This window comes from Corapipo altera, unplaced genomic scaffold (assembly GCF_003945725.1).
Source record: "Corapipo altera isolate COAL_440 unplaced genomic scaffold, ASM394572v1 49, whole genome shotgun sequence".
NCBI classification, from domain to species: Eukaryota; Metazoa; Chordata; class Aves; order Passeriformes; family Pipridae; genus Corapipo; species Corapipo altera.
In genome coordinates, this window is record NW_020884879.1 from 1,963,148 (window position 1) to 1,989,592 (window position 26,445).

Genomic DNA, 26,445 nt, shown 5'->3' on the forward strand with positions numbered 1-26,445 from the left:
GTTTAAGTGGTAAGTAGGGCTTTAGATAATCCATTTACTTCAAGTGTTTAGCATTTAGTAAAATTCTTATGTCTTCTGAGGCTTCTTCCCTGTTAGTCCTTAGAACAAAATCCAAGATTCACTCAGGAGAAGAATTCATCTTTTTGGTCCCACAGGACAGGCTCAGTATGATTGAAAATCTACTCTGATCTGTGCAGTCACCTAGTTTAATTTTTCCTTCAGGCAGATACAGATGAACACTATTATTTGAAGTAACTCATTCCAGCAAAGTTGCTTACCTGTGTGGGTCCAGTACACACATCACCAGAATATTCCCATTCCAACCCCATCCAGGTCACTTAAATAAGTAATATGACAGTACTGCCTAAACACTGAGCCCTGCTTGTGTTCCCAAAGCTCCAATTGCCACCCATGCTCAAAATAACATTTCCTAGTCACCTCTCAGTATTTGGAAGAGAGAAGCACTTTAATGGGACAATTTGAGGTTTATCCAAACTGCTAGTTCAGCTAAAGTTTTTAGCTCTTTTCTACTTTTAGGCAGTAGTAGCATCATTTTAAAAATTGTAGTCTTCATCATCCCTATTACTAGTAGGAGCCTAGGTTGACCTTAAGGAGCTTTAAGTATTCCAAAAAGAAAAGTCAAGGCCATCTTTATGACTTGAAGACTATTGTCTGTATTATTTTTAAGGAAATAGTAAAGTTGTAACTTGGCTACTTGTTTGCCCCCCATATAGTAGATACTTACTGAACTGCCCATGTGAGACAGAGCTTCTTCTGCACGCTCCACTCTACTGCCCTTAGTACTAACAGTGAATGCTCTTGTCACGTGACTGCAGAATTCCACAGCGATACCACAACTCTAGGGAATGAAGAGAAACATACACAGAAACATCATTTAGATAAGCACTTTGCTGGCAAGGTTTCTACTCAGGATTGTAAGGCTAGAAAGGTTCCTAGCAGCTGTGATCAGTCCCCAGGGTTAAAATGGTATGGGAAGTTACAAGCTCAGTGTTAGTTGCTTTCCAGAGGCTGTTGCAGGTACTGTATTGTGTTCTAGCACCAGTCATTACCAACAGACAATCAAACAGGAAGCAGGATACAAGATCTGACCTCCAAAACAAAAAGTTTCTTGATGTTGAAGCAAGCTGGCTTCAGTGCAGGTGTGCAGTGAATACTGAACACTAAAATCAGTTCACAGCTATTATAGCTGCAATAACATTGCTTTAGAAAAACAATATCATATACATCCTGATTTGATACTGTAACAGTTCAGCTGCTTAGTCATTTACTGACTAAGGCTAATTTTAGCCTTATCTGTAGATAGATTTGCTTGAACATACACTTAATTGTAACATGGGCCAACAGTTTACTCTTGTAACTTTCTCAGACCTGCCACAAACCTCTAGAGAGCATGGTAAGCCAGAGCAACTAATAGCTGCTTGCTGGAGCTAGTTCTGGAGTGTTTTACTAAGGTAGTCTTTGCCCACATGATTTCTTCCATTTATGCAGGAAGAATACTCGTGCTAGCACGCCCCGGATCTACTCTGTAGAACACAAATAGAGCAGAAGCCCTAACATGAACCTACGTATCCTCACCTTCAGCACAAACAACCTGTGTTAATATGGAGCAGCACCCGGCCTATACAGCAGCAATACAGCTGCTGCTGCAGAACTGAAGTGACCACCACCAGATGCACTGCAGCTTACAGTTCGATTGCAGTATCTTATGACAACTAGGGCTAGTTGTCAGAACAAACCTGTGTATTAAGATAGTTCCACTATTGTTCAAATGCCTTGTCAAAGTTCAGTAGTGAAATACTGCTCAGTATTGTGAGCATATACTTAGGACACAGAACTGTTCAAGACTTGGAAACAGAAGCAGAGTGATGTCTTGTTGACTTACCATGACAAGATTTACTAATGAAACTGCATTCAAGCTGATGCCCCAGAGCCACATCACTCCAAACATGTTGATGATTATCATAGCAATAGTTATTGAAACTACAACAGCAGCCCATATTTCAAAACCAAGCAGCACAGTTGTCACCAAAAATATTGATCCCAAGGAGATGCAGAGGTTAAAGATAGCATCGTGCACAATTGTCAAGTATTGTTCATAGAAGACATAAAACACACTGTGGAAAGAAGAGAGGTTGTTGTTAGCCATCTTCCCTGCTATATGCTAATACATTAACTTCTGTGCTAAGGATAAAGTAGTTCCCTACCCTTACAGAACTCACCATCAGGAACTTGCTTCCTTGTATCAGTGGAATGACTCCAACAGAACACTGGCTGCTACATGACAACTCCTCACTAACATTTCAAATAAAGGTTGCGTCTGGAAGTCAGGGTAATTCCCACACTTCAACATAAGTAGCTAGTAGATACCAGAAAGTAGGTCCTGAGAACCACTATGGTATGCAGTAGCAGCAGCTACTGCAGACAGACTAAGTATGGATAAGATTCTTTGACGCAAAGAAATCAGTATTTCAACTGTACAGATACCAAATTCCAACTCAATTTCATTACGGTACTCTTATACCTGACCTCCCTGCTGCATTTGCTTGGCATTTAAATAACTTGTTTGAAGTCAATACTTTCATATTACAACTTGCAAGTACCCAGGTCAACATATCTGCTTATGTTTGAACTATTAAATCCTACTATGAAAGCTAGGAAATGCCCAAAATGGAGCCAGAGCTACCTTTCTTCTGAAGAACAGGCTTCTTGATTGAAGTTAGGTATTATCAACCACAGTAAAGAGAAGTCAGTGATATGGATATAGAATGTATCTTTCTGGTTTTACTAGAAATTCCAGAATCTCTGCATTACCTTCTGTTTGACAAAACTCAATACTCAAGTCTCTAATATGTTATTAGCCAGCCCCTTTTCTCAGTTGCTCGAGTATTTGTCACCAAGGCAAGAAAGATCTAACCATACCTGTAAGGAAACACCCGGTAGTTCTTCTCTTTGATGCCCATGGTCTCAGTAATGTTATCTGCTATAATCCGAGCTTTCCTCATAGCATCAATAAAATCAGATGATGTTTTCAGTACAGTATGATAAGTCATAAAATAAGTAGCTCCGACATCAGATTTGTTGTTTATAAAGTTGACAGCAGAGTTATACGCAGCATGTCCTCTATATAAACATAGTGACATATTAGATGTCAAGTGTCAGCATCATTCAAATTTATTAGCTTTTATAACTTATAATCTTATAGAATCATAAAATAGGTTGGGTTGGAAGGGACCATAAATATCATCTGGTTCCACCATGGGCAGGGACACCTTCCACCAGACTAAGGTTGCTCACACCCTATCCCACCTGGGCTTGAACACTTCCAGAGATAGGGCATCCACAACTTCTCCGGGCAACCTGTTCCAGTGCCTCACCACCCTCACAGAATTTCTTCCTAACATCTAATCTAAACCTATCCTCTCATTTTAAAGCTGTTCCCCCTTGTTTTATCCCTACATTGTAAATAGTCCTCCTCCAGCCCACTTGTAGGTGCCATTCAGGAGGCTAATGCAGAACAGCTGTTAGTTGTTTCTGGCAGTTTCCAAAACTATAAAAGCTTCAGAGCACCACACATTTCAAGATTGCATAGGATATTCCAGAAGAGACTGATGATAGAAATTGTTTCTCATTGTACAGGGAAAAGCTGCTGTTCCATTTAGTTGATGATGCATTTGTTTTTCCAGTTTTGTTTCAGAAAGTACTACAGAACAGGTGAGATGTCAATGTTTGTATGCCTTTTAGAGGGGACACTAGATAATCTTGCAGACATAAGTCTAGAGCAATTATCTTTGACAGACTGGTCTAAGCGAGATCTATAAAATAAGACTCTTACCCTTTGCCACATTTAGGATTAGGGTTGTCTGATAGGAACATCGGCAGAAAGGTCATGAAGTCTTTGCCCTGTGGTCTCTGCTTGCCTTCTTGAGTCAGTGGTCGACAACGAGTGCATGATGGATCAGTGACTGAAGAAATACAGGAAGAATGTCAGCTACAGGATCAAGCATTCTTTGTCCTAACACTAGTAACTTCTGACTTGCAACATTACAGGATACGATTCCATAAAAAGCATTTTTAATGATGAACTAACTGATCAGCCCTGGAATTCTGTATAAAACCTATAGTCCTTTATTTTTATTTATTACTAAAAGCAAGGGCTAACAAAGAACTCTGTTACTTGTGCACTATCTACATTAGACCTGATGAGAATTACACCAAACTGAAGGACCTGAACAAAACCAGAGCACTAAGTTTGTGTGCTCTAATGAAACCAGCAGAAGGATCAAAATTTTTATAGCAAGTTACATTAGTTGTCTAAGTAGGCTGTCTGTCTTCAGCCTGCAGCATTCCAGTAAAATATTAAAGTTCACTCAAACAGCAGTTCAAATAAATTAGAGGGCAACTCAAGAGATGCCCGCTCGCAGTAAGTTCACCTGACTCATACCACGATAAAGTGTTTTGGCTGTGAAATTTATAAGCCAAGCTAATCCCCTACGAACAAGATGGATGCTAATACCTGAAGCATTGCAAAACTGTCCAGTGGTATTGTAGACTCTGCAACAGGATGACTGTGGCTTCACCCAGTCAAAGTAGTCATCAATCCAGGACGATGGGGCATAGCCTATCCTTGTGCTAATAAAAATAATGCAACATATCCATTATCAGTAATTTTATATTTCATTCCAGAACATATCCCTTGATCTCTCCAGTGCCAACTTATGCCATGTCAACTCATTCTCATCCAAGCTACTTAGCTCTCCATATTCCTATGCTCCAGTAACCCATCCAAGAGCTGTAATGCTCAGCTAGCTCTAGAAGATTGCCACAGCTTCTTCCATTCCCCTCCCTCCCAAAACCACAGTATAATGCAAATACAATAGAGTGTCAGTTGAAAAACCATCAGCTAGGTCTGAACTAAATCAGAAGGACACACTGGTCAGCTACATTTTTTTCCATGCAACTACACAGAGACAGGAATGAAAGACTTACTAGCTACCAATTTCCGCAGCATTGAAGACTTGCTGGACAAGTGAATTGTTATTACATCCCATTCCACCACACACCATGTTCTGCCCTTCCAAAGAGGTGTAGTTGTGTCCTTCTTCTAGGACAAAGTAGACAGGGGGACCCGCATGCAGGTACTTGCTGATGTGGCTGAAGTAATCTATCACATAGGAGTCCTTAAAGAGAAGGTTTTGAGTTATTATATGATGTTGAGTGAGCACAACAAGGTATCGATGTTTTCAATTCAGCCACAAACTGCTGAACAGTGACGCGATCACAGGACTTACATCTGGCATTGAGAGAGACTGATCCAGTCCAATCTCTACATTGTGCATAACTGCTGCACTGAATGACAGGATACCCACAAACACTGCTATCTGCAAAAAAGCAAATCCATGGAAGTGAGAACTGTACAGAAACAACAAGCAATAGGAGTCATTTACTAAGCTAATAGGAACCATGCAAAGAGGCTCTAGTTTAGGTATGCTAGCCAGGCTTAGTACAACAGTGCTAAGTAGTCAGTACTACAGTTTACAGGCAGTAAAACCTAGCTACTCAGAGTTCCCTTTGGAACCATAAGGAAATTTATCCTTAGAAATAAGCAATGAAAGATACAAACACACATCTTCCATAAATAAGTACGGTAACTCCAAACTGAATCATGGATTCAGCAGCAACATTGCAGATGAATGCAGTGTAAGAGCCAACATATGCTTGATTTTTACATAGGACTAAAGTAATTCAATTGTCAGTAATGCAACTCCTAAACCTGGGCTTTGGACAATCCATGATCAAGCCTCTGTATATTCTCATTACTCTTGCAGTTACAAAAGCTTATTTCTATACTAGTGCTGAAAGCAAAAATACTAGAGGCTTCATTTGTTTCATTGTATTGAAGATTTTTTTTCCCTATTTAGGCCTTCAGGTTTGCTACACTTTTGCTCAAGTTTAGATGACTGCTTATTTGAAACAGAGTATACGTACTACTATTGGTCTCATCCAATCCTTAAGCAGATATGGAGAAAACAGATTTTTGAAGAAGAGAAATAACATGCTCTCAGAACGCTGGACTCCACCCATTTCTTCACTGCTTTTGATGCAACACAGAATATCCAGTCTATTCCCCTGAAAAATGGATTAAATGCCAGATTTAGTGCATTTCTGTGGATGTCATCATCCCCATTACACTGTATTTACAGGTGCATTTATACTCACCTCTTGACGCTTAATATCCAAGCCTAGGAGACTTACGAAGCACGTAACTTGAAGAATAAAGTCTATGAGCACAGCCATTCCAGCAAAAAGGGAGAATGTGCGAACTGCTGGCATCGTAGACAGTGTCCCTGAAGGAAGTGACCAAGTTTGTTAAGCAAGCTCCCTTCTCCTAGAAACACATGAGCATTTTCTAGACAAATATCCAATTTAGGTGCTGGCCTTTTAGCAGGACAAAGCCTTTCTCTTCAGAGCAAAGAAAACATTTGATATGAGCCTGGCTACAGCTGCTGTCTTTGACCTGATTAACAGCATTAAGGCTGTGCAAAGGAGTGACCAGCGTTAAGACATTTCTTAACTCCAAAAGTACATGCAGACTGTGTAAGGGGGAAGTTAAGGAGTGCTGTCATGCAATACCTTGCTCCGGTATTAAGCCACTCCAATGCAAATTGGACCAGTGACAAATTGCACTCCAGGTGAACAAGTCCATAGTGAAAGAAGGCCAAATTATACTTGTAGGGTTACAACATAAGATATACCTCTCACATGTACTGTAAAATGAACCTCAAACATACTCTGTCACAGGGGCACTTTTCCAAGTGGTGGCAAGATGACTAAATGTGATATAGAAATTCATACACCTTGACATTTGATCTATTACTAAAGTCAAATTTAGACTTGTCAATTACTGCAAGTCAATAAAACGCTCCAGCCTTTCATACTGAAAAGCATGACAGATTCAGAAATGGATCTTTTTAACTGTGCCAGACTCAAAGTACCACCATGCCTATCCCCAACAGAAGTTTAACTTGCTTAGAGCAATGAAAAACTAAGCTAGACTTCCTTCTTACTTTGCTTTTATACTTAAGTTTTGCATTTATTCTTGCAACACACAGGTATAAGGCCCTGATCTTCAAATATTAAAGAAAACTTACCAAGAAAGAATGCCACAGTCTCCGAAAAAGATGAGAGAAACATACTGGGTGCCACATCTCCCAAGACTCTGCCAATCTGTTTATCCAGAGTTTCGCCCTGAAGGCGCTCATCTCTCTGTTTTAAGGCAAAAATTTATTATAATTAGGAATCACGCAATTTAGGAAGCTATTTCATATGGCTTTAAAAAAACTTAAAACTTTTCAGTATCACAAACTGTCTTTTATTGTTTTCACCACATTAACAAGCGTTAAACAGCTGAGATTCTCCAAAACAAGAGCACCATGAACATTACCTCTTAGCTTGCTTCGAATTTAAAATTTAGTACTAAGTTGAGTACTTCAGCCAAAACTACACACTTGCCACAGGCAGTGCCAGTTTCAGTGGGTTATTGAGCCTGTCAAATCCAGAAGCTGATTACCCACTAGGAGTTGGTGTCAGAAGTCTTAAGCATGTAGTTTAGTTCATGATGACTGCTCACAATATGCTAAACTTACAAGCAATCAAAATAGCAGTCAAGTTGTACAATCTTTTTGTATCAGCCAGCAGTAAGAAAAGGCAGAGACTTTTAACCTGGGGGTGGGGGGGTTGTGAAGGTAGAATGTACATAGTGCTCTTCAAGAGCACTAGATATTCTGTGAGAGTCCAGAGCTGCTCAGATTGAGCTGAGCTCTGGAATGCAGGAGACTTTCTGGTTCAAGTTTACAGCCTTCAAAAACGACAGGCACTTTTAGAAGAATCTGTATGAAAGAATATATACCTGAAGTGTCTGAACCATAATGAAGATGTTGTCCACTCCAATAGCCAGCACCAAGAAAGGAATTACTTCTATCACAATCAGTGTCAGTGGGACTCCAAAGTAGCTGAAAATGCCTATAGAACACGCTACTGAGCTCAGTACAATCAGGATGCCTGCAATGCCCAGAGAGATCTTCGAATCCACCTAAAAAAAGGTGTACTGACTGTCAACTAAACAAGCATCATCACACAAGACAGATTATAGCAAAGGTAAAACCCATATTCTTACATTTAGTGTAGTTAGTAGCAAACTTACTTTTCTGGTTCTTTTGAAGAACCAGATATTAAAAAAAAAAATCAAACTTGAAGTTACAAGTCTTAAAGCTGAAGTTAACTCGGTACATCTTGGGCATCTCAATTGATGGTACATCTTGGGCATCTCAATTGATGATACTTAGTTGAGACTATGAAGAACACATGAACTAACAAGCATGACAAGAACAATGTTCCCTGTAACTCCTGCCCAAGGAAGACTCGATGCTCTAAAACAAAATTGAACATGAGCATTATGCAAAAATATTTAAGTCAGTTAAAGCTATCAGCAAACTATAGTTTCAGTCTTTATAGCAATGAAAACTATACACGTACCAGCAGTCTTCTACAGCTCTGGATATGTCCCAAAGCTATGGAGATGTATACAAACATAACAAGATAACTTATCAACACAACGCTAATATCACTGTTGCTTTCCCGGTTGATTTCATCTTCAATACTCCGTTCGGCAGTAAATGATATAGTTAAGTTTGAATTATTGTAGTTCTTCAAAAAGTTAATAAACCTAGAAAACAAAACCAAGAGGTCAGTCACACTTTAAAAGACTATTAGAAATACATGGAAGCCAGTTGATGGCAAATTTACATCATCTCTGTGGTACAAGAGCGCACTATGGCCAGACAGTACTTTGAGGGAGCTTCCTCATTTTAAAAAAAAAAGAGAGGTGCTGGCTACATATACCTAGAACTCTACTCCAAGCACTAGAAATACACTATGCTGAAATACTTTCCATGTTCTCTCCAGAGTCTGAGGACAAATAGGGTATCTTGCATAACTTATTTCAAACTCAGTGCAAGTTTCCTCAAAGCTAAACCTAGGATTGCAGACTTGAAAGGTGACTGCAGCTTGTTTACAGGACTGGAACAATTTATTAGCCCTTGTTTCAGTTCCCCAGTTTGAGAGGTGCTTGTCACACAAGCAGATTCTTGTCATGCTTTTACCTTTGTCTCAAGCTTTTTAGTACAGTAGTTTTTATCTGAACTGCTAGCCAGAGCAGCTGACTTGTGTAAGCCAACATCAGCTCTTCAAGATGGTGAAGGGGATGAAAGCTTTAGATGCTCCTCTGGATGACACTTTTAAAAATTAAATGTTAAAAATCACAGGATCATGCTGGACCTTTCCATTCATGCTTAATGGTTCAGTAGACTAATGAGCCTACCTCTATCATTTTAGCCACAATAAAATATATCAAATATATCTAAAGTTACTTAGCAGCAAGTAGTACTGAGCTAGATGGTCACTAACAGGACTAGAACCTACATCCTCAAAAAAAATGAAGTGTGCCAGATAAAGTGAAGGGCTTATGACCAGTACAGTCTGTTTTTAACCAGTTTTGCTCCTCTCAAAACATCCCTATAGTTATACTAGAAAACTGTCAGTACAGTACAGGTATTTTTCATGTATATACATTTAAAGCTGCTTTAAGTAACATACACATTTCAGAATACAGGAAGACTACTTACTCTTTTTCCCATGCCAAGGCTTTCATTAGCTTTCTTGAGTCATTGTAGTAGTTGTTGACAGGAAAAGTAATCACAAGAGCTGTAGCATTATTATAGTTATCATCTATAGAGGGAAAAAAAAATCATTTGGTATTAAGAAGTAGAGCCTATATTCTAGTATAGTAGATACAAGTAAATTTAAAATTAGCATTGTCCAAAGCAATCCCATCCCTACAACTCCATTTAACACCACTGAGTTCTCAAACACTACTGAAATAAGAACAGAAGCTGATAAGCACTGCAGATTGTATTCAAAAGTAATTATTCATGATTTACCATGCTCATGACACCAACATTAAATTGTTGCATGGTTAGACAAGGGACTACTATATAACCAGTGCTTATGACTTTCCATCTAATGAGAAATAAGATGTGGCTTCCTAAACACTGCCTCTTGCATACTTAGATTTTACTCAAAGCAAGTACAAAACCCCTACAGTTTAATCAAGAAGTGCTTGCCTTGAAGCACTGTTTTAGATATAATCAAACACAAGTGTACTACCAAGTTCTGTTTAATTAGATTAATTGCTTGAACAAAATTCTGGCTTCAGAGTAATAATGGAAGAATTTCCTTTGTGAACATCTTAATCTATTCCTGTTTTATCAGATCAGTGACAAGACTTCTAACTCAAAGCAAAATATACATACATCCCACCATGTCAACTTGAGCTACTTCATATTTTTATCTAGTATTCAGAAATTAGGGATCTTTTAGTAGGCCCCAAACATTTATCCTGTTGACTAGTATGTTCTAGTTACAGACTGCTTCCATTTTGCACTTTCTGAGCAGTCTGTCTCCGTTTCCAGCACTGGTCTTCTGAAAACTTACTTAAAACACCCTTACTTATCAAAAGTTGAACAAAACTCCAGTTTCTCTGGAGTACATTTAAACATCTGTGTTAAATGAGAATGCACCTTTAGCACCAAAGACATCACACAGGTATGTACCCTCAAGACTTTAACTGCAATACTGTTTTGTCACCTACCATCATATCCTCCCAACACCAGCCACGGAAATACAGGTCCACCAAATGTTCCTAAGCAGGGATCGTGAAGCATGCTTGTGTCATTCAGTGATGCTGGAGCCCTAAAGAGATCACCAGCAATAATTGTTGACAACTGAGGCACAGCATAAAAAAGTTAAAAGCTGTTGTGCTATAACTGATAATCGAGACAAAGAGGAGGTAAGACTGCTAATGATACATTGCCTTTGTGCTACATTTGCTTTGAATTTAAATACATGTGCCTTATAGGCATGTGCCTTACAGCCTCTAAGACAAGGAGTAGCTTCTATCCAACTGAACTATAAACTGAAGTGAAAGCTTAGAAGTCATCATCTGTTACAGAACTCCTCAGAAGTGTTGAAAATCTGTTTAAGGTAAACCAGAGTCAGCGTCTGTACCAAACCAAGTTTAACTGGTAACTTGATTAAAATCCAACTCCTGCTGAAGTACTAAGACACAAACACAAGCAATCTTATACTAACCTGCAGTTCCACATAGTATTGCAAGTTTAAAAAGGGGTAGGAAAATGTTCAAGGGGGCAGTGCGAACTAGCTAGTTTTGTCTGCCAGCAAGACAAAGGCCTAGTTGGTCTACAGTTTGAAAAAGCATGTAGTTGTACTGCTTACCGAACACAGTATAGGAAGTGAGTGTGGTAATCAGCATAGACAAAGAACTCATCCCCAATAGTGTGATCTAGGACAGAATGGCTGTTCTGAAAGTAGTTGAGTACGCTCAGTATAGTGCAGTTGTTGTTGTAGGGAGCAAGAGGAGCCAGACAAATGTCCTTCAGCGTTACAGTCTCGTTGTCAAAAGAAGCAGTTATGTTGACAATAGCATCCTGCAAATCCAGCACCTTTAAAAAACCAAACCACAGTTTAAGAGCAGCACAAGAAAGCATTTCTCTTACAAGGTAGGATTTAAGTGCCTGCTGTATTCCTGCAAGTTCCCAGAGACAGTGGCACGTGTCAATAGAAGCATATCACAAAATATTATTCCTGTGTTCATACTAAGAATACTTACTGGGACTTAGCTTGCAAGTCTCTCTAATAAAAAGGTTTTCAGCAAAAAGTTTTTATAGCAAGGTTGGGATTTTTAATATGAATATCTAGCGAACGTCTCGATAGACACATAACACTGGAGATGGAAGCCAACTCCATGTGGTTATACCTGTTAAATGTGCTTACATCTCTGCTCTTGGAAAGTTCAAATTACCTGATGGAGAATGTCTTTGGTAAGTGGAGGCCCAAAAGGTACATCTTCTCCAGATGGGTAAGGTGAATAGGTGTCCGGGCGGCTGTTTGGCGCTTGAATAATGAGTTGTTCAGTACGAAAGAAAGGCCCAAAGTGTGTGTCAAAGTATTCCTTCTCCTTGCGAGCTTGGCTGCTTGGGGCTGACCAGAGATCTACAGGGTTTGTAGTTGCTTTAATATATACAAAGCCTGAGCAGCACATTGCAACGAAGACCACAGAGAAGAGGATAACAGGACGTGGATTTCTGACACAGAAAGCCCCCCATGATGTGAATGTCATCCTCAGGCCATTCTCAAACTTTTCACCAAGCCTTTCACTGCAGGTAATTTTCCCTGCAAGAACAAGAAGTAAACAGTAAGTGTTTGAGAAGTCAGTTAAGCAACATTTTGTTGAATCCACTAGGAAAGATGAAATTTTATTCTAACTGTCTGTAGTAAGCACCAGAAGCTATGTCTACACTGACAGTCAGACCCTGTGACCAATCCAAGGTCAAGGGGGCAGAAACCAGCTTGTACCTAACACTGCCCCTTCTAATATAAGATTGTCTTTGACAGAAGCAGCAAACAAAGGCAGGAAGCAGCTAAAATATATATATATATATAAATCAATAAAATGAGCTATCTCAGCTGCTATGCAAATTAAACTACAATTCTTTCATAGCATGCTTTAAATGGATACATGGATGAGTCAAAACACAACTAAATTGATTTTAGCATTGTTTTGCCCTTCCCATCTCCTGCTACAAAGCCCTCCAGAACTTCCTTGTAGCATAGCTAGATCCATGAACTGTGTACCCAGCAAAATAGGGTTAAGTACTGCTCTAAAAAAAAGGGAGTTACTGGCCAAAAGACTGAAATAAAGCCCTCTAAGAATGCATTATATGGCCTAACAAAGCTAAAATTCCAGAGCCCACCCACAAGAAGGGGATGCACTTAAGCCATGTTTCTGATAAACCTCTCACTCTTCTCCAAGACATACCATTGTCACGGTGGGAATTCACAGAAAAGGCTACATTGCTATCAATTGGTGTGTACTCTGAGACAAAGTGCCGCCTCCTGCAAGAGAAAAAGCTACGTTAACATTCTTATTCAAAACGACGTCTGTACTGTTGGTACAGAAAGAATGAAGTAAATTTGAAATTTGACTCCTCCAGAATCTACAGGCATCATGTTCCCCCTACACCCACCCACTGAAGAACAGTTATCTCCAGCTTTATGATGCTTTGGAACAAAATACAGTCATTTCCGCTGTCTCAATAAATGTTTCCAGCTTAGAGCAAGCACAGGTTCTTTATGCATATTTAAAAGATCAGTAGCATTAACAGCATAAAGAGTCTCTTTAAATTGACCATATAACAGAGAGATAACATTTGTAAGAGATTTTTACACTAGAATATTCTGCTTTGTAAGTCAAAATGCTTAAGTTACACATACCTAGCCTGAAAAAATGAGGAAGAGAGGAAAAAAGGAAAATAAGGTAGTTTCTTCCTGTCCTGAAGACAAGCAAGTTATAGCACAGAACACTTATGATAGAACTAAATTGCTTATATCCATTCCTGATACTCAGAGCAGGAGCTAAGTTCAACAGCATCCTCCTGCTAATCTAACCAGGACCTCCAATTATGGCAGGATGTTTTGGGCTACGAACCAGACATCTCAAACATACTTACAATTTCGTGTTGGCCAGTTGTATCCACCAACCTTTTCCACACAGACTTAACTCTTATTATAGAGCAATTTCAGTTTCCTGATCATAGAATCATAGAGTGGTTCGGAGTGCAAACCTTAAAGATCATCAGTTCCAACTCCTCTGCCATGGTCAGGGACACCTTTTACTAGACCAGATTACTCAGTGCCATCCAGCCTGGCCTTGAACACTTTCAGGGATAGGGAGTCCACAGCCTCTCTGGGCAACTTCTTCCACTGCACCTTCACAGTACAGAATCTCTTCTTAATATCTAATCTGCGCCTACCCTCCTTCAGCTTAAGGTCATTGCCCCTTTTCTTATCACTCCATGCCCTTGTATAAAATCCCTCTCCAACTCTCTTGTAGGCCCCTTTTAGGTACTGGAAGGCTGCTCTGAGGTATTCCCAGAGCCTTTCCTTCTCCAGGCTGAACAACCCCAACTCTCTTGGCCTGTCTTCATAGGAGAGGTGCTCCAGACATGAGATCAAGGGTGATACGCTATAGTTACTGGAAGCCCAGCTTCCATTTAATATTTTTCAAAACAGGAGCCTAAGGAAGAGTACTCATGACTTCATTTCCAATACAGCACTGACTGCTTTGTTATGAATATGCATTCCCCAGACTTTTTGCATACTTGCATATGAAAGTTGGAGAACAGTGTATTTGATCCTGTAGCTAGGGATGCTATGGGAGTTGTGAATCCACTAAACCAACTTCTGCGTTCACTTTCCACCAGATGGTTTAAGGAGTCAGAACATTCCCTGTAAGTATAAAAGCATCTGCAACAGAACATAACTTTTTGCTGGCTGGAGTAGTAGAGACAACAAGCACCTGACCTGGGCAAAGAAAGTTTTCAGGGAAAAACAAGTGACTTGCAGAGCTGAGTATTTTGAATGCTTTACCTGTAGCACCACACTCCAAAAACTAGTGCAAAAAATACGAGTAGAAAGCCCATGTAGGAAATCCACATGATGACATACACAGCATCCAAACCAAACAATAGCCAAGGAGGAGGCAATGGAGGGGGTTGAGGTTTTGGACCACAAACAATTGAACAGTCCTGACAGCTGCATGGTCCTGTTGAATCATCCATGGATTCATTACAGCCTTTGGTAGCATTATTCATAGGATTCATTCCATGGACAGGAACATCTACGACAAACCACAAGTTGCAGAGCCAGTTTACTACCAGGAAAAATTCAGACCTTCACAGTTAAGTGAGTTAACCCTTGGTATGAAAGTCCCTAGTCTCTGTACAGAGCAGCATTTCTTGGCCTTACAGATGAAGAAGCCACTGCCTCTTTCATACCAGCTATTTATATATTACTACTAATTAAATGACTGGTCATGTTTATAACACTTCAGGGTGTAAAAGTAACAAGCACATAGTTCTATCATCCCAGCAATGATCTGTCATCCTCCTTATCTGTTCAGATTGCACAATGTGCAACAATCTTCTTACAAACACATCCCAAAGGATCAGGGTACTCCCAATTTCCCAAGTAATACAAGCTAGCCATTTGCCTAAGCTCAGTCCATCACTAGTATAGAGATCTATACAGCTGGATACAAAGAAAGCACCAAGCATGACTTCCAAGCAGAAATCAAAAAAAGGTAAGTGGATCTTACATTGCTTTGGAAGCCTCTGACTGCAGGCATTCATTGCTGTTTAATAAATTAATATGCTAGCCATAGCACACAGCCTTTGACAGAGGTTTCAAAGGCAAGGACTATTCAGTTTCTTACCTGAAAAGAAAGGAATAATGCTGAAAGGAGTTTGTCCATTGTCTTTACTAAACATGTATTCAATCCAGTTGGTTGCATTGCAGTCCTTGACATCCTTCCCACACAGCAACCCCAGTGCTTTAACATTACTTGATGGAGCCTCTACATCTTTGCAGGCATTATACATTGCTAGGAATAAGTGAATGAAGACAGAAGAGTCATTAAACCAACATTATAATTTGAGTGAGCATTCCAAGTATCTCCAGTATTACAGACTCACCAAATTCCAAGAACATACAGCTTTCAAGAGAAAAGGATTCAGTTGTATTTATAGTATTCAAGGTTGCAATGCTTTGTTACAGCTACCTTGCTCTGAGTAAGCCACCCAAATCTGCATTATGCCAGCACACACTTTTCTGCTTGAGAGGTAACACTACTTTATACTAAGTTATTTGCAGGGAAAGTTATGACCAACATTTAAGGTACTTTTGACCTGTAGGCCATATGACTTTCAGGTGTCTCATAATTTGATTAAAGGTTACTGCAAAAAGCATACAAAGACTGAATTAATGATTTAAGCTTGCTACAAAATTGAAATACAACCCAAATTTATTGTTCTCTAAAAATATCTTTGATTTTGACAAAGGAATAAAACAGTCCATTTCAAGAGGATTAAGTACCTCCTAGAGAGCCCATTGTAGTGAACTGTGTACACTTATTATCATACTTGCCATGCCATTTTAGTATGAGGTAGGCTTTGGACATTGAGTACTTGGCAACAACTTTGTTTTTTCTGAAGTTAAAGTCATCATGGTTAACACCTATTAACCATTTGTAGGGATGTTCAGGCTTTGTTGAGTCTTTAAAAACCACTGTTATTAACAGTGTCAGTGTAATGTCCCCTACCTGGGCAGAAGTTTTCAAGGGAACTACTGTTACCTATGTGATGACTGAAACTTGAAAAAAAGACAGATCTTTCTCCCTCCCAATTCTTCTTAAAAAAGCACTGGTCTTGTTACCTTGACAAAGGCCAAGGTAAATCAACATACTCTTTACTCACCATTTGCAAAGCGTTCTCCAATGAAGTACTGCAGCTCTGTAATGCTACTTTTGTTCTCTTTTGAAACTGGATCATAATAAGGTATGGTGCTTGTAACATTCAAAAAGTCAGACTGATTTGGACTGCAAGTCAGTTCACAGAAGAGGTTTATCAAGTTGTAAAAACACGATGGACACCTGGGTAGGAAAGTCAGTGAACAGCAATCAGATTAAGAGGTAAAGATGCCATCTATATAGGTCAAGTCAGGTATGCCTTGCAAGAGTAAACATTCTGCTCAGAGTGATGGAACAAAATATTCAAAATTGCAAGTTTTTAATCAGCAATACAACATTAGTTGTTGATGCTACAGATAAGCAATTTTAAGCACCGTAATTCACCAGCAAAATTGCCTACCTCAAATAGATATAAATAGAATTTCATAAAAAACTTAACTGCTTCTTAGCAGGAGGACTCCTCTGTTAGAACAGGACCAAACAGTACTTTATGTCGCCCTCTTCTGAAGGCTTCGTCAGATACTGCAGCTTGAGACAAACTAAGGGAATGCTTATTCTAACTCAGCTAACTCAATCCAGACTGCAAGCAGTTGTTTCATGACATTAAGCGACTTCCTCATCTATATCAGAAGGCCGTAAAGAGCATCTCCAATAAGCCTTTAAATGAAATTACCACCTTTTCTACAATCTACTTGAAGAGAAGAGTTTTAATGTGCTTTGTTATTCTATTACAAAACTAGTTACTTCATTAGCATACCTGGAGAGAAACTGCAGAGGCAGCTGCAAGTTATTTTTCAAAGTCTGAAGCTGACGAACATCACAGCAAGTGCTAACATTGCCGAAGAAAAAACCTGGACAGAGTTCCTTAAAAAAACAATATTGAGATCAGGGGTGAAGGAAGAAAAAGCATGTTTAAGACTTCAGAACTTATTATAGTTATGGGTTCTGCTCCAACATATTTCAGAAGACAGTAGCTGTTGCTGTGGGAGATGCATAGAAGAAAAAACAGTCTGGCAAAAAAGATTACTGTTTAGAGACTAGAGAGAAGAATCACTTTTTTCACTTCTTTTATTCAAGGCAGCACTTCCTTTTAAAAAGCTCCTTCAGATGATCTTTAGTCACCAGTCTATATATAGAATGATAAATGGCATTTGAGAGTCTGTTGGTGAGAGGACAACACGTTTATCCAAGTTGAAAGTATCCCTGCAGCTTATCCTCTAGCACTCCTTCCGGATAGTATCAGATTCTAAAGTCTCAGAAGACAAGCCACTAACGACAAAATCACTGATTACCTGAAAGAGCTATTTCGTGTTCAGTTTACAGAAGAGACAAATGCATTTAATACAAGCATAATTGATAGTAACATACAAGAACTGTATCTTAAGGCTTCAGAAACAGTATGTAACAGTAGTTAGTTCACCAACATATTTAATAAAGTCACTCCTGCCACCAGTAAACCCCTCCTTTAATGCCATAGTTACTGCACACTTTATAGCTTTGAACTATCAGATGCCAGAAGGCAAGTTTGGCAATATCATCCTATACTGTGCACCAAATATACAAATTCTTTTGACTGTGGGTTTGTTCATTTTGGCAGCTAAAGCCCAGATAAGGAAATACCATCTCACACTAGGCACAGCTAATTTTGTCCAAATTTGCTCCATTTGAACAAGTGTCAGTTAATGCCTTCCTATTTAAGGAGAGATCAGGAATGATCATCTGATGTAAAACAGTTTAGTCTTGTATTCTAGAGATTAAAAGGGCACAACTACAGAATGTATCATAGTTTGGGAGAGTCTTAAAAAACAATCTGACTGAAGAGTACTCAAACCACTGAGGAAACTATGCAGACAAGTGGACCAATCCTATATTTAAGGTTATGTCTGTAAAAGCTCCTAATCACATGCTATGGAGACTTCTCATATGTCTGAAAAGGAACTGAGGTATATTACCTTCACCCAATTGGAGCTATGAGCCATACCTGAGAAATCAGAGATAATCAGTTTGCTTTGTCATCAAGTTAGGATGAGAAAGCTAAAGGGCACAGCACAGGTCCAATAGAACCCAATACAGAATTGTCAAGTGGAGGAGAACTATTTTTTATTAAGCAGCAGACCTCCTAAAGAAGCTCACCTGCACTAAGTCATAGCCATCTTCTGGTAGTGCTATTGGTGGTCCATCATAAGCACAGTTGTATCTCTTGTCTCCGGAAGCAACTCCACATTCTCCATACCAGATACACATTTGTGGATGTACCTAATTAACATGAGATAACTGATTAACTGCAAGGAATAGTTGCCAAATTCCTCAGCTATTATAGAGTTTATGTGCTACTATTCCAAAAGCCACTTACAATCCAGATTGGATAACTTCCCATCAGCACGTACTACATAAAATGCCCGTTAACAAAAGCATGCATTTTTTGACATGGTGCACATCACCACTGATCTTCAGCTCACCTCCCCACCCTTCCCTGCCCAATACAGAAACAGGAAGTGCATTGTCTATAGTTAAGAACAAGTATAAGAGTTCCTTAAGAAAAATCTAATTCAACACCTGAAAAGCATCTTCATAAGACGATTTAGAAAATATTTCTTTTCCACACGAAACAACAAACTGATTACTGGGTAAACTGTCATGTGAGGGCACACAGGTCAGCACACATGGAGAGAAACGTATTGCTTATGTGCAATTTCAGTTCCTCCTGCTACCTTCTGATCCTTCTTGCAAACTCATGAGTGACAGAATGAGGAAGCAGCAGTATAAAGAGGATTCTGAAACAGAACTTCATAGCTCTACACTTGCCATATATGTATTGTCACAATCTCAAAGGATACTCTCCATCATCACTTTCAAGCCTAAGCATGCAACATTTAAATGGGCTTACAGTGTTAAGTAAAAAGGAAAAAGCATCAACTCTCATATTTTGATTTAAGAGACTATTGAAAAATTCAGAAATCTGTTATTATGTGCATAAAATAAAGGAAATTGAAAAAGGACAGTGGCACCTTGAAAGTCTTGTATTTTTTGTCAGTGGTACTGACACAGACATCTGAAATACTAAGCCAAAATATTTATTCTGAAAATTAAAACATGTAATGCAATAACAAGTTATTTACAACAAAAGCTTTAAGACAGCTCCAAGGTTTTCCTTTGCACATCGGCTGCAAGCAGATTGCACAAACATTTACTACACTTCTGCCAGCTCTGATCAGAAGTTTGGCTAGTACAGTTTGAGAGATAACTGACCTATTTTTATCTCCTGAGCAACCTTGACCCAGCATTTGTAGAGACACCATATGCTTATGCTGCAAGGACAGACTGCTGTGCGCTGTGCTTGACCATGAATAATATTGTTTACTGACCAGAGAGGCCCCTGAAAGGCTGTATTCATAATACCCAAGAGCTACACAGAATTACGATGCCTTCACAACAACCATTTTTGTGCTGAACAACACTGACAGTTCACCAAAAAAATACATCAGTAACTGGCTGTTTATCAGGGACAATACCCACCACCAATTTACCCAAACCTGTTAGACCTGCTTCCCCTTTAACTTAACCAGGGCAACATGGTTTGCTTCAAAGTCACTCACTACAATCCAGGTCTAAAAGCGAGTTTACATACCACTCTAGATCACTATTCATTTGCCTACTCTAGCACTTACAGCTAAACCCATATCCAGCTGCTAAGATACAACATGGAAAACACCACCTTCAGATTGCACTTACAAACACTGAATGTTTAACACCATTATGAATCAAAAACATTAGATTTCCATAACTTGGAGAACATTTATCAAAACTACATCATAAATTTGTTCATGCCTCAAATAAATTAACACTTTTTTGATGCAAAGTCACCATCTTCAACTCTGCTTCCTCGCATCTGTTTACCTCAGTTTTAATAGCAAACAGTCTACTAGTAGGGAAAGATTGTTTAGTGTTTTTATGTACCAGTGTCACAACTGAATTATCTCTTCAAGAGAAAGCACAGATTCATTACTATTCTTACAAAATGATGAAGAATTTGGAGCTGCTTAGTACTGCCCATGAGAAAAGAATTAGCTATTTCTTCAGTATCAGACTGGTTTTGATGTTTAGTCTAGAATGGTTTGTAATCATCCTTTCTAAAACACTTTCATGAAGTCTTATCTAACACTTCTTATGTTTTAAACACCACAAATTCATCAACCTACTCTTTACAGAAAGACTTTGTTTCTTCCAGAGCAGAAAGCGTGGGAAACCTGGTAATGCAGTTAACAGTTACAAAAACCTTATCAGCACACTTCTTGCAAAGAAAAACTTCAGTAAATTTCAGCTACCACATCAGTCTGACTGATAGTTCTATTGTTTTAAAAATGTTGTCTGTATTTCAAAGCAACAATTCCTTGGTTATAACTACAGAGATACAAAATAAAATACAACCTGTATTATGTCTATAAATTTACCTGCAAGGCTTTCTGCCATCATCTGCAGGACAGAACATAAAGCATCTTGCACATAACATTTGATCACATACCAAAAAGCATTCAGCTAGACATGCAAGAAAAATAAAGCAAGATGAGGTTCAGCCTAGCATTAGTTCACATTTGAATTTGGATAAAGACTCATATCATATTACTGACATTCCACAGCAATAACATGTACAGTGAAAAATCCAACGTTTGCCACTCAAGCTTTCAGCCTGTTTAAGAAAAGCTGAACGTATCAGCGACTTTAAACTACTCAGAAGATCACCTAGACCTAGAATTGCAAGTCTGAATACTCTATTTCAATATTAACACCAAGAATGTAATTTCAGAGACAGTCTAAGGTTTTACATTTATGCCGTAACCTAGCAGGATTTAACTAATAAAAGTATAAATTTGTTCCCTGAACCAGTTAGTTTTGGTGATCCTTGATTTACAGCGGTTGAACCAGGTCAATAAGCCTAAAAAACATCAAATCATTGTAAGTCAACAACATAACTCTTGAACACTAACAAGACAATAGCCTGCTCATCATTGAGTCAGTCACAAAATATGGGAGAGGGCTGGTCTCCTAAGGTTGAGACAGTATTCAGGGTTACAAGAAGTAACTAAGTAACTACTCCATTACCACAGATAAGATATAGCTGGAAGTTCTCCCTCTCCCAAAACCCTCTAGTAAAAACTAGATTAAGTCACAGAGTAAGACAAGCACTTTGCTCTTTCCATTCTCTCAGAAGAACACTCCTATACTGGTAGGATGAGACAGGGATGAGTAAGTGTGGTTGTAAATAAGTCATAGTTAACAAAGCTACTGCTTGCAGAGTCAGACTTTCAAGTCACTTAATACTCAGGCGAGTAATCATCTTTCTTAAATGGGTGAAAGCCTAGCCCCAAAATTAGCAGATGTTGAAACCAACTGCCTTCTAAAAAAGGCAAAATATCCATAAGTCTGACACAGGGCTCAGTTTATAGGTTCAAGTTTTTTATGTGTGGGGGGTTTGGGGTTTTTTGGGGGTTCTTTAGTTTGGTTTTGGGTTTTTCTTTGGTTTTGTTTTGTTGTTTTTTTTTGTTTTGTTTTGTTTTTAAGATCACATAACTAAGCACTCCCTATATTAAAATGGGACTTTCCTAAGTACTTCATAAAGCAACAGTAACATAACCTTAGATTAAGGTTGTTCCCTCCTGCCTCCAGCATATCTTAGAAACCATTTGGCAGTACCCTCAGTACCTCCCCAGAGTTCAGAAAACTGTATTCCTATTTCTGGTAGACTTGATCTGTTTGAAGAGAAATTTCACCTCAGGTCAAAGCTTCAGGAGCCCTAATAAAGAATCTGCACATGAGCAAGTATGGGCATTCTACAAAGGTTCCATTAGAGCTTTCTGGTTCCCAGGCATTATCATTTATTTGTAATAAAACTAGTGTTCCAACAGATCATAAACACATTTACTTCAGCCCATGTTTCTTCAACTGCACGTTGAAACAAACTGATAATCTTCAATGCTTCCAGCAACATTTGCCATCACCAACAATGAATACATAGCTGTTAAGCAGACAAAGAACAATGATGATGTTATATGCAGAAACAGCAGTTATTTGTAGTCTTGCAAATACCAAATGACAAGCGAACACTGTTTGGCTCTTCAAATTAAGATTACTAATGTATGGAAAAGGCAACAGCCTCAGATACAGCTGTTTCCCCTCCTTTCATCTAGGATGATGCATCTGGAATCCTGCAGGGCAAAGAGATCAATCCAGGAAGGAGCATACTCGTGCCTTCCACTCCCTTAATATCTGCTACTGCCCACTAGGTTGAGAGTTCCAGGGAACTACACCACCACCCTTAATAAATGGCAAGTCTGGTTTATGGAAACAGGTCATCAGGTCAAGTTCAAAGATCTGCCCTAGAAGTTGCATATGACCTGACAGCCCTCCCTATGAGGGAAGGAGGTCCATGAACTAAAGGAAACTTTACAGGTTTAATTCTTACTCTTACTTTATCTCTTTCAGTAACTTATTCAGAGGCAGCCAATTCAGAGACACACTTTATCTGCCAAGCTCCTCTTGTTCCTTTGATCCTAAGTAAGGGACTGTTCCCTTTCAGACAGAAAAATTATTAGCTACTCCTAAGTAGGCAAAGCAAGCCACAGTTATGGGATTACCCAAGCATATTTGAGACGTCACAGTAAAATCAAGGTCAAGTAGCAAAAGACAGTTGCAATAGTTCAATATCTGTGGGAATGAGCTGGTGTTAGCTGACAAGGAGTTATTGGGAAAACACACACTGCATGCATGATCAGAAACTGCAGGGCCCCTAACTAGCAGCTGTCTGCATCTAAGTCCATCTACACCAAAATACCTCTGATGTCCTGCAGGGAAATAATAATACTGCACAACACTTGGATTATTTTGTCTACTGCCCAGCAAAGTACTAGTAAGTTCTACCAGTCACTCCCTTCAGTCATCTCTCCCCTTCTAAGACAGCTTCCTCACTTTCCATCCAGAAAGACTGAAACAAAGTCACTCTTGATTTTCCAGGAAGTAGTTTAGGTAAAGTTGTTACTGCCTTGTTCTGATGCTACATCATCATCCCTGACAAGGAAACTGCTCCACGCAGACATTCAGAACTTCATGTCCAAGGTCAGGTAACACCACACTGCAGGCCACTTGGCAAGAGAAGCACCTGTCATTAACATTTTCCCATAGGATTCCAGAAACTCAAATATATCATACAGTTTGGAATCCCAGTTGCTGGTAGGAAACCTGTGTCCAACCTTGATTAGCCATAACTGAACACCTTGTGTTTTAGTATAATTACACAAGGATCAACTGCAACAGCAGCCATTAAGCACATAAATGCCATCCAGTACATCAGGATGTTTATAAGATAACACGAACTAGTAACGGGATGGCTGGCACAAATCTTGTACCATGCACTGTTCAGAGTAAAAGATGCACCTTACACAGGTTGAACGCTTCGAGTCCATTGTGAATGTGTATGTAATGGATGACAAAGGATTGCAAAGTGAAGTGCCACTCTAGTCCACTGGCTTCTTCAAAAAAGCAGAAACATGACATATAACACTTGAATTTATATGCACCACAACTGAAAGCACAAACCCATTACACTACCAGTACACTTGAGGGAGAAAACGGGTTCGCCTTCACAAAGCTTTTCTCCTGCAAGCATCTAACACTATATGGGCTCAGTCTAACTGAAGGACCAGCTTGTCCTTGAAAAGTATCGAGATCCTCTTTGTGGAGTGCTAGTCATAAATAAGAGTTAATGGAAAAAAAATCCAAAACACCCGATTCTGCCTTCTTTCAGTACAAAATTGAAACCTGCATGGCTAAAGTCATTCTGCAATGTTTACTTCTAGGAACCACAAAGCCACATCCTCTACAAGGATTCCCCTAAATCTTAGGAGAACTGGTTTCAAGCTCCTCTAGCTCAGTATCCTTCTGATACATAAATGAAAGCATGTTGTAATTTCTTTACCAGCCTAGGACACACCTCATTGCCATAGGATGATATCTCCCTCCAAAAAACACTACATAAAGGCACATTGGTTAGGAGTGAAGTACATTACTTACCCACCTGGAGATCATGAGTCATTACTAATAATCACCTTCTCCAGTGGTAATAGAAGAATGAATTCCTAGTTTTATGTTTAAGCTCTTCAAGAGGTTTTTTGAAGAGGATATGATAACAGGAGAACCTCAGCACACACACAAGGTGACAAACTCGTGGGTTTAAAAAGGGTTAGTCATAAAACTTGACCCAGAAAGTATGTTTCCAACTTAAGCAGAGAGTTGGAAAAACAACACAGCCACTAAGGCTTAGAAGACACTCCTTGTTTCTCCAGAGGAATGTGGAGTATCCCGCTCCTATCTTGCGCCACAGCATAACAAAATATGACCGGGAAGAGAGGAGTGAAGGTTTTACAGTATTTTTTCCTAAAGTATCAAGAAATCCAACTTATTTTAGCCCTTAATTTTGAGGAAACACGCAGCCTTAATACTGGCACATCAATAGATAGCAGCTCACTCCGCAGACTATCCCTCCCAGGAAGCTGCCACCCAGCATAAGCAACACCACGAGCAAAACAAACCAGACACCCAGGACATCTGCAAGCCTCTCCGGAGCATGTGACTGCGCGGCCACTCACATGCACCGGGCATTGCATAACCGGGGCACGCCACGGGAGCGCGGCATCCCGGGGGCAGCCGCCGGCTGCGATCGCGGGGCACGGGGACCGGGTAGGAGCCGAAGTTCGCCGGCGCTCCCCGGCGGGCCTGCCGCGCCACCGGCTGTCACCCCGCCTGCCACCCGGAGAGCACGGCGGGACGAGGAGGGGGCACCTCGGTACCACGCTTCAGCTTGGCTGCGCCCCGAGCCCAGCGGCCTAACCCGGGACACCGCCGCCCTCACCCAGCCCCACCGTCCGGGAGAGCCCCGGCTCCCCCCGCCCCAGGCACCACTCGCGGGGTCCTGCTCCCTCTCCTCCCCACGGTGCCAGGAGGCCCCGCACGCCCTACCCCACGGCGAGCTCCCCGTGAGGGACTCACTCGCACGGGCAACAGCAGCAGCAGGACGAGGAGGAGGAGCAGGCCGAGGCCGCCCCACCCGGGGCTGCCTTGCAAGGTCCCCATGGTTGGAGCGCAGGGGGCCGGCGGGGGCTCTCGGCAGCAGCACCGAGCGGCGGCGAAGGGGAGGCGGCAGGAGGAGGTGGACAGGCAGCCGCGCCAGCGCAGGTCCGGAAGGGCCGCTCTCGCCTGCCCGGGCGGTGCCACCAACCCCTTCGAGGAGCGGCGGGGGGCCGCGCCCGAGAGCCGCCGCCAACCGCGGCCGCCGCCCCGCCTCCGGCACCACCTCCCTCGGCACCGCCTCCCTCGGCACCGCCTCTCCCGGCACCGCCTTCCCCGGCACGGTCTCCCTCGGCACCGCCCGCTCTGGCACCGCCTTCCCCGGCACGGTCTCCCTCGGCGCCGCCCGCCCCGGCACCGCCTGCCCGGCACCGCCTCCCCCGGCGGCGGCGGGCGGGGCCTCGCATCACGCCACAGCGGCATTGTGGGGGTGGGTAATCCTCTCTGGGGCTGTGGCGGGAAGCTCGTCCCGGTGTCGGAGCGAAACCGTGCCTCTCCGGGGTGGACAGTCCCGCCCAGGCTGTACCGGCAGCTGGGCAGCGGCTTCGCGTGGGCGCGGAAGTGTTAATCGCGTAGTTTGTGGATCTGCAAAAGTCGCTTTAAACACCCCCCCTGGTTTTGGCAAAAGCGCCTTAATTTGGCTTCGGGGTCACCGCTTCGTGATTTTCAAGCGCTGGTCTCGCAGCCCCGTGTGCTCTCGCTGTGCCGCTGCGATGCACCCCGGGCACGCCGTCCCGGGGCTGTTCCCGGTGCGGGGTCGCTCCCGCCGCGCTGACAGCGGGGGCCCGGCCGTGTCGCAATGAGCAGCTCTGAGAGTGCTGGCTGCGCTCTGCCAAAGCAATGTGTTTGTTTGGGCTCTGTTTACTTGG

General features: G+C 41.0%; 1 protein-coding gene across 1 annotated transcript in view; it reads right to left on the reverse strand.

Moving 5' to 3' along the window:
- Positions 1-25,678, reverse strand: part of NPC1 (NPC intracellular cholesterol transporter 1) — a 27,262-nt gene extending 1,584 nt beyond the window's left edge. Inside the window, exons 1-23 of the mRNA XM_027638968.1 lie at positions 25,499-25,678; positions 18,593-18,715; positions 17,217-17,323; positions 16,467-16,642; positions 15,428-15,595; positions 14,584-14,833; positions 12,974-13,050; positions 11,957-12,327; positions 11,371-11,597; positions 10,727-10,827; positions 9,702-9,804; positions 8,554-8,743; positions 7,928-8,110; positions 7,170-7,284; positions 6,238-6,365; positions 6,007-6,147; positions 5,310-5,399; positions 5,008-5,198; positions 4,535-4,650; positions 3,854-3,983; positions 2,941-3,141; positions 1,904-2,135; positions 746-859 (exon numbers count right to left, since the gene is read on the reverse strand). Coding sequence (XP_027494769.1) covers positions 746-859; positions 1,904-2,135; positions 2,941-3,141; positions 3,854-3,983; positions 4,535-4,650; positions 5,008-5,198; positions 5,310-5,399; positions 6,007-6,147; positions 6,238-6,365; positions 7,170-7,284; positions 7,928-8,110; positions 8,554-8,743; positions 9,702-9,804; positions 10,727-10,827; positions 11,371-11,597; positions 11,957-12,327; positions 12,974-13,050; positions 14,584-14,833; positions 15,428-15,595; positions 16,467-16,642; positions 17,217-17,323; positions 18,593-18,715; positions 25,499-25,582 — 3,618 coding nt within the window. The 5' untranslated portion in view covers positions 25,583-25,678. The remainder of the gene's footprint in view (positions 1-745; positions 860-1,903; positions 2,136-2,940; positions 3,142-3,853; positions 3,984-4,534; positions 4,651-5,007; positions 5,199-5,309; positions 5,400-6,006; positions 6,148-6,237; positions 6,366-7,169; positions 7,285-7,927; positions 8,111-8,553; positions 8,744-9,701; positions 9,805-10,726; positions 10,828-11,370; positions 11,598-11,956; positions 12,328-12,973; positions 13,051-14,583; positions 14,834-15,427; positions 15,596-16,466; positions 16,643-17,216; positions 17,324-18,592; positions 18,716-25,498) is intronic.
- Between the last annotated feature and the right edge of the window lie 767 nt (positions 25,679-26,445).